This window comes from Corythoichthys intestinalis, chromosome 21, assembly GCF_030265065.1.
Source record: "Corythoichthys intestinalis isolate RoL2023-P3 chromosome 21, ASM3026506v1, whole genome shotgun sequence".
Taxonomy (NCBI): domain Eukaryota; kingdom Metazoa; phylum Chordata; class Actinopteri; order Syngnathiformes; family Syngnathidae; genus Corythoichthys; species Corythoichthys intestinalis.
Genome location: NC_080415.1, coordinates 26,322,495 through 26,330,957, shown reverse-complemented (window position 1 = coordinate 26,330,957; position 8,463 = coordinate 26,322,495). Strand labels below are relative to the sequence as shown.

Sequence of the window (8,463 nt, the reverse complement as noted above, 5' to 3'; positions counted from 1 at the left end):
AGTTTTGCACCTAAAAGTTAAGGTGTCTCACCCTGAAGTCTGCCAGCAATTGCAAGGAAAAAAGCTTTCAGTTTGTCTCCTTTAGCACTTTCCTTATCTAGTTTATGACTGGTTATATTCCAAAGATCTAGTCTGATTAGGACAAATCAAAAACATAAAATTGAGTCATCGAGAGTATTACACAGCAGACTCATGCTGCTCACAAGTACAAAAGTACTGTATGCCAAAATGGTCAAGTATCAGTCAACATTTTTTTACTCCTACTCCCGACTACTTTTCTGGTTACCTTTTTCAATGTCCATGGATGACAACAAAATTAAAAAAAAAAGACAGCTACAAGTCCAAGGTATGAGCTCCAGTCAGTCCTGGTTGAGCTCTTGATTGAAATTAGTGGCGACATGGACAAACTTGTCCAGGAATGATGAAACACATTGCTTCTGGCATTCCAAAATCCTCATCTAAAAACAAAACAAAACAAAAAAACATGCCGGTAAGACTTTTCTAACATAGTGTTAGCATTAGTCAAGAACAAACTGCATTTCTGCCTACCTTTGACATATCGTCATCAGATTCAACTTTAGAACTCCACCCTTTGGCTGGTATTGTCTACCTTTACTAAAAATCCTTAAACAAGCTGTCCATTTTTCACTCCACTGAAAAGTGGTTGCTGTGCGTGTAATTGAGCGGGCGGTGACTTTTGCTCAATTCCTGTTTAGGGTCTAATCTGCACTAATCACAATAGTCAGTCAGTCAGGTAGTGCAGATGTTGACAAGACATGACTACCTCGTAATGATGCATTCCTCAGGGCAGGAAAAGCCTGTTTGAAGGCAAGGCAAAGCTTTTGTTGGAATATATATAGCTGTATGGAACATTCGGGATAGCAATTAGGCCATAATCGGATGAGCGAGTCAAATGACTGGATTTGGAGCCAGGTCATCGTGATGGACAATTGAAAGTCCAGTTTACATGATTGGGGGAGGCATTGCTGATGGGGAAAGAACATGGAGGTCAGCAATTCACAAAGTGTGGTATGAAAATGAATCATTGCTCAATTACAGTTCAGGTGTATTTAACTTTTAAAGTAAAAGCGATACAATTTAATCTCAAGCATTTTCAAGCATTTGCTTAGAAACAATTTGTCTTCAAATATAATAATATGAATGAATAACCTTGGTATTCTTTGTCGTGATCCAGCGTAAAAATCACAAAAAAAAACCCAACCCATCTTGAATTGTATCGACATAAGCATGTACTAAGAAACCAATAAACAATTGCAAACTTTATTTGAGGAAAAACTGCTAAATATATAAACACAGAACGTATCAAAAATTTTAAGAACAGCTTAAACAGCTAAGAACAACATGCAAAAACCAAAATAAACACAGATTTAGTCAGAATCTGAATCAATATTGTAGGAAACGGGCTTCCTGGCTCTGCTGGACTTAAGTGGCGCAGCTTTTGGCACTGCGAACTTTGGCTCCGAAATTTGGAAACTTTCATCATCGCTCCACTTCCTTCCTTTTTTCTGCAACGGGAAAGATCGCGTCAACATTACATTGACATTTATACGCTATGATTCAACACAAACCTTCGCTCCCGCTGTTGTTTTTTTGGACATCAGGCGAGACATGAGGTCGCCCGAGTCACTGTCAGAATCGTCGCTTACGACTTGTTTCCGTTTGGCGGCGGCCTTGGGTTTCTGTACTTGGGCTTCGTCCTCCGTGTCACTGAAGCCAAGTGAGGAGAACGCCTTGGAGGCGGTGCTGGATGAAGGTTTGGGTTTTGACAGAGCGTCCACGATGGATGGCTGCTTCACATCTAAGACAATTAAATGCTGTTTTATCATCTGAAATGATTTCCGCTTAGATTTACGTCGTACCTGCGCTTTTCTTAGATGCGGCTGTTTTCTTTGGCGCGGCAGCTTTCTTCGGGGCGGCCGCTTTGGTCTTACGTTGAACTGGAGCCTTGGGCACCGCTTCCTTCTTGTCCAACTTGGCTTTGCTTTCAATTTGTTTCTTGGCTGTCGGTTTAGCCTTCGTCGCTATTTTCCTACATGACGTTTTATGTTGTATTTTAGGTCGGGAAAATATCAAACTGCTTCCTTTATGTTCTACTCACTTTGGTGCCACGGGAGAATCTACGTCGCTGTCAATCAGGGCGGCTGGAGCGAAGTTTTCGTCATCGTCGGTGGTGGTGTTGAAATCTTTGTGTTCTTCGCTGTCCGACAGGGAGTACTTGATGGCAGCTGAAATGACATGGAAAACATCGTCAGGACACAGTTGTTGCCTACAATAAATGACCAAGTTTTCGGTCAACTTCCTTATTAACTCATTGGCTGCCATTGATGGCGCTAGACGTCGAATCCATTTTGACTGTACAACGAATGTGCATTCACAGCCCGTCCTCACGGTTTGTTAATTGATTAAAAAAGAGCCTGCATCATATGAGTTTTTGGAATGTTTCAAAGTACCAGAAGCTACCTTTAGTTTTACGTTGGATCTTCTCTCTGGGAGCAATGACCTCCTCCGCCTCCATTTCGCTGTCTGAAAGACCGTTGCCTTCCTCCTCGGAGATGGGACTCTTTTTGGTCATTTTGGCAACAGGCTTAAATTGAAGCGTGGTCTGCTTCCCAGTCTTTGACCCTGCAACCAAACGAAATGTCACCGTTAGGCATGTGCCGGTATGAAATTCTAACGATATGATAACCTTAAGCCAAAATATGACTTTCACATTATCACGGTATTGCAATTAGAGCTCTAAAATGTGTTACTTTGAGATATCTGGGGGAAAAAAATAATAACAGAAATATTGTAAATAAAAAAATTAATAAATAAATAAATAATGAATGCAGTCCTTTAGGTGAGCCTAAACCCACAGCTCGACATTATTACCATCAGAAAAAATATAATTCAATATTTTTCCATAAAAAGCACGAGTGTATGACTCGTATCATGTTTACATGATACACACACTCTTTTTCTCAACACAGACAGTTGCCAGAGAGAGGAAAAAAAAAACACGTTTTACCATACACGACGATAGCTACACGATGGCTGGAGGAGTTTCACCTCCTCCAGCCATCGTGTAGCACAGCTGACTCACTGACACTGAGCAACAACTGGTAGGGGAGGGTTGAGCCTTACAGCTGCAAGCGAGGGATTTCACCATGCATTTTTTGGGGAAATATAAAATAGCTAATACCTTAGGGACGGTAGGACGGAAAACTTTTGTGGTTTTGAAACCTTGACGTTTTCATTCCACGGTATACCTTGAAACCGGTAATCGGCACATGTCTAGTCACTGTTGACCACCTTGGGTGATTTCAACAGTGGTCATTCAGGGTCCCCCCAGGATTGATAAATCTAAATTCAAGACTTTTAAGACCTTTTTTAATGCCATTTCAACTGAAAATTAACACTTTTCTCGCACCCATTATTTAGATAGTATTTAATCATATTAAAAAAATAAAGCACTGAACATCAAATTTAACCTCAATTACTAAGTGTGTTTGACAAAAGAATGCACATTTATTGAAGATACAAATAAAACAAAAAGTTTTGTGCCACAGACCGGCCCTCTTTATGTCATGACCTACCTTATTAAAAATTGTAATAATAATCGTGCTGTCATGCGATTAATTTTTTAAAATCGCAACTAATCGCATGCTGTCAATAGTAAACTTGCGATTTTTAAAAAATGCATAAATTATATATTTCAATTTCTAAATACACCTATTAGCACAGGAGTTCATCAAATTTAAGCCTCATTAGAAACAAGAAAAGAGTTTTCCTTTACACCTGTAAAGATGAATCAAATATGAATTTTCCACAAATAACTTGTAAAAAGGGAGGCACAGAGGAAGAGCATGTCTCCTGACAGTTCTGAGATCAAGGGCTCAAGCTCAGGTTCTGTGTGAAGTTGACATTTTATTTTTGGGGTACAAGCTATAATTTTATCTTGTATTAGACCGACTTTTTAAAGAATGAGGAACCTTTCGCAGGTGTTTTGAATTACACATGTGGAAAGTGTGTACAAAACTGAAGCTTTCCATCATATTCATTTTTTTTTGGTTTGTGGTACATGCAAATTGACATACTCAATTTTGTTGGTTTAATCTACCAAAATAAAACTTTTACTTGATATTAAAAAAATTGGGGGTGTACTGTATATAGTTTAAATAAATAAAAAAATAATGTAATATATCATTACTTATGAGTGTTTTCATATTATTCATGACATAAAATTACTGCAATTAAATGTGAAAGATTGAATGAATGATTGAAAGAATAATTGAACTCACCAAAAAAGCTTTCTCCCAATGCACTTATACAGTTCAGACACCTGTGTATTTCAGGGTAGTTCACGCTCATCAGTCCACCTCAGAGTGCAATGTTTTGGGTTAAAATGCCCAACTTACGTTTTGCCTGAGAACGTGGATTTCACCCCAATCCTCAGTCTTTGTGCCCAAAAATAGTGCGTGGAAGGCATGGTGGAAGTTTTAGTGGTGCTCTCATGAAAAATATTTCACTCTGCATGTTCATTTACTGTTTCAAAAACAACGATAATGGGTCGCGCCAACAGCCAGATGGGTTCACGCTCGTCATGCTGCCTCAACGTGCCCCATTTCGGCCATTAAAACCCAAAATTAAGTTTTTCCAGAATCAAGTCAACAGGATGATATCATGATACTCTTTCCCAGAGGCAGAGCTGGCGGCACTGGAGAATGAGAGGGAGCCTGTTGCTCCGTATCGAATTTCAAACTACGGAATGCTAGAAGGGCCATAATTTATCGCGCAAAGCGGGGTTGTGTATTACGACTGGCCCAAACGTCAGGCCGGCCCAGCGGGAACTGTCCCGGTTCTCCCGATTAGCCACTCCGGGCCTGGTACTGTGCGATTGCCTGCTGTTGTGATGTTGATGCTAACGGCGCGCACGCACAAGGTGCAGTGCATCGTAAAAATTCTACGCGTCATCTTCGTTATGGATAAAAAAAAAAAAAAAAAAAAACTTCGTCACGGATATAATTTAGGTTGCACTGAGATGTTCTTGAAAATTAAAACCACGGTGAAAAATTTCCAGACTTACGACAGCTAATTTAATACTTTTAATACCTTTAAAAATGGAAAACTAAATTCAATGCCTTTTTAATACTTTTAATAACCTGCGGGTACCCTGTCATTTCTCACCTTTATCCTGTGAGGTTTTTTTGGTTTTCTTCGTCGGACCGACCTCCTTGACCAGCGCCAGGTTCTCCTCGTCATCCCCGAAATCCATCTTTACGGTTACGTGGTCTTCACTCTGCGAAAAAAAATCAATATTCAGTGAAGTGTCCACAAAGGTGACCCAGGCCAAGAGCTGACCTTTACTTTTAGGCCTCGCTTGCGTTCTCCTTTGAGGACATCGGCCTTCCTGTTGGCCTCGGCTATCATGGCGTTGGTGATGCGCGGGATGACCCGGCGGCCCTGCGGCGTGGGCATAGTCTCCATTTTCACCTTGGCTGCTTTACCTTTGGAAGTCTTGGGAGCAGGCATTGCGGCATCCTCCTTCTCTTTGGCTTCAACTCGCTAGTGTGGAAGAGGAAACAAATGGAGCTTTACAATTCATCAAACTGTCAAATGAGGTGCTTTTTCCTAATTCCAGATATTTTTTTCCCTTATGCACCTTATTAGGAAGTATAAAGCTTACGGTTAGAGGCTTAGCGAACGTACTTCTCGTGAACATTTCAAAATAAAAGTACGTCATGTTCAACATGTAAATAAAGATTTCTGGAGTTAGTCTCATATGCGTCAGATTCTACACTAAGAATAGCTTTAAAATGACATGCATTATGAAAAATATGATTGGCAACGAATAATGTGGCTTCAAATCTGGTGACATGGGAATTTTGCAGGAGAAGATGACAGTCATTTTGGATCAAATAAACAATTTTTATGCGCTGTAATTGACAGAACAAAAATGGCATTGGGTTTCTCGCCTACAGGTAGTCCACAGGTTACGAACGAATTCCGTTCCTAGGTTGGCGATGTAACCCGACTTTCCGCATACGTCGCAATGAACCCTTTAAGTACCTCCTGAACCTCAAAATAACTGTCCAAAAACATGTATTATAAATCATATTAATGAGTAAAAAATAAGATACTGTGAGGTACGTTGTGTTAAATGCCGTCATATTCAATGACGCTTCGGTATTTCGTAAAGTCGAAATCGCATAAGTAGGGTAAGTCGTAACCCGGGGAATAACTTTCATATTCTGCACTTGGATAGCTTTCAAATAACTCATTATGCCTCGTTTGTTTTTATATTTTTTTTTAGAGCTGAAACGAATACTCGAGCAACTCGAGTTTAAAAACTGATCCGAGTAATTTTATTCACCTCGAGTAATTGTTTATTTTGACAGCTCTAAGCATCACTTATAACGCGGGACAACGCGCTGATGTCACGTGCGTAGAGGAAGAAGCCCAAAAAAAAAAAAAAATACTGCAGCCGACAGCCGCTACAAACGATGCCGACGTTGCTAAATACTAGCCCGCACGATGCTACGTTGGTAGCAGGTAGCGTCTGATGAGTCTCATAGAGATCACATGTATGTTGAGCTAGATGCGAAATGATAGACTCGGCCGCGTCTGGGCAGCGTTAGTAAACAGACGCCATCTTAAAGCAGTAGAGCGTTAAGCGCTAATAAAGAGCACTAAGCGCTAATAAATAAGATTAACGTTATTGTCACTAGCTCACGTAACGTTAGCCCTGCGGAGGGCTAGGTTTCTATTAATTATGACCACTGTCGATGCGTGGCTAATGTGTCTTACATACAGGCTTTAACATAACATAGCGTTGTGGAGTGATTAGGGTGTAAAATAAAAACTCAATAATGCTAACTATCAATTTTAGCTCAGTAGTCATTGCTGGATAAAACACCAAGTAGCACTGGTCCCTAATGTGCTCCAATACAGCCTGTATCATACATTTATTTTGAACACTGCAAAAACTCAAAATCCTATCAGGACTTACAGTTTAGACTAACTTAAAACTTAACTAGAACTTAAAAATGGCTTGACACAAATAGAAATTCAATTGAAACACGTGGGAAAAAATCCTAACTTTTAAGTGATGTGTGTTATCAGGCGTAACGGCATTTTTAGCTGTATATATATTTAATAAGATCTAAAGGTTTTTTGAGTGAAAGCAGTGAATTAGTCTTTTTTTTAATTCTAGTTACATCTGAGATGCAATTGTTGGCCGTTTTCAACAATATACATCGAAAATAAAGACATTGATTGACTGAAAATGGTTCAAGATTAGATGAAATGTCTTGTTTTCTCATGTATATTTATGATTGCTCTTCACCTAAAAATATATTTGTTTTATCTGATTACTCGATTAATCGATAGAATTTTCAGTCGATTACTAAAATATTCGATAGCTGCGGCCCTAATTATTTTTAATGTAGTTTGTTTTATTTACGAATGACAATTTATTGCATTTGAATGGGTGATTTATTAGGATGTATTGTCATGCCACCAGGGTTGATGCACGCTAAACTTGGCTTGCCGTGCTGTCACTGGCTGCATGAAGCCAACAAAGGTTGATGACCTAGTGGGATTGTTCCACCAAGCATCCGGAGGACAGTTGCTTCGCAGAAGGAAAAGCTGAGACAAGAAACTGACACCTGCCGCCAACTCTACAATCATGAGCCAACAGTAAAAAGGCTAAAGTCAAGGCATAGTTTCCTGCACAGTCAGTCACTGTCATTGTTTTCTTGAGTGGGTTGTAACTCTAAAGTGAATTCATCCATACATTTCCAAGATCAATGTTCAGTTTTTTGGAAAATAATTTTTTTTCATGCTTTCTTACTGTATGGTTATTCAAAATATAGTGAGATGAAGCTCAACAGCCTAGTTTCAGTTTACAACAGAATTACCAATTACCTCAAGTTCTTCCAAAAAGGCAGCAAGATCTTCCTTCCACAGGTCACTTGGACTCTTCCTCTTAAGTGTGTTTAGCTCCGTCATCTGCACATCGGCGAATTGGGAATGAGAGCTCAACAAATGTACGGAATAAAAGCATCACCAGAAAAGAGTTGAGCAAGTCACCTTAGCATCTCTCTGTTTGCAAAGCTCCTCCTTCTTCTCCTTAGTCAGGAACCACATGGGCATGCTAAGCAGGTAGTTGTAGTCTGGACCACTGGCGTCCTCCTCAGGTGCTTCCTCCTGATCATCATCTACTTGCTCTTCGTTCTGATGAGAACATGTGATATTTAGTACAAGTAGAGGCTGATTAACAAAAACTTCTTCCCAGGGCTTCACCTTATCTTGAGCTTGTTTCCAGGCTTTGACTGGGTCAGAGTCATAACCCATCTGCTGCAGCATGCGAATCAGCTGCTTCTTTGGTTTGTTCTCTATATATACACACATCTGATTAGCAGAACACTCACACTGACGCATAGCAACAAGTAATAGCCACTA

The 8,463-nt window shown here is 39.9% G+C and overlaps 1 protein-coding gene across 1 annotated transcript in view; it reads right to left on the bottom strand.

Moving 5' to 3' along the window:
- Window positions 1-1,378: 1,378 nt before the first annotated feature.
- The window catches only part of LOC130909291 (DNA topoisomerase 2-alpha-like), a 47,435-nt gene continuing 40,350 nt past the window's right edge, over window positions 1,379-8,463 (bottom strand). Inside the window, exons 25-34 of the mRNA XM_057825555.1 lie at window positions 8,305-8,396; window positions 8,092-8,235; window positions 7,927-8,010; window positions 5,362-5,565; window positions 5,188-5,299; window positions 2,482-2,643; window positions 2,120-2,246; window positions 1,881-2,050; window positions 1,590-1,819; window positions 1,379-1,526 (exon numbers count right to left, since the gene is read on the bottom strand). Of these exons, the coding sequence (XP_057681538.1) occupies window positions 1,389-1,526; window positions 1,590-1,819; window positions 1,881-2,050; window positions 2,120-2,246; window positions 2,482-2,643; window positions 5,188-5,299; window positions 5,362-5,565; window positions 7,927-8,010; window positions 8,092-8,235; window positions 8,305-8,396 (1,463 nt within the window). The 3' untranslated portion in view covers window positions 1,379-1,388. The remainder of the gene's footprint in view (window positions 1,527-1,589; window positions 1,820-1,880; window positions 2,051-2,119; window positions 2,247-2,481; window positions 2,644-5,187; window positions 5,300-5,361; window positions 5,566-7,926; window positions 8,011-8,091; window positions 8,236-8,304; window positions 8,397-8,463) is intronic.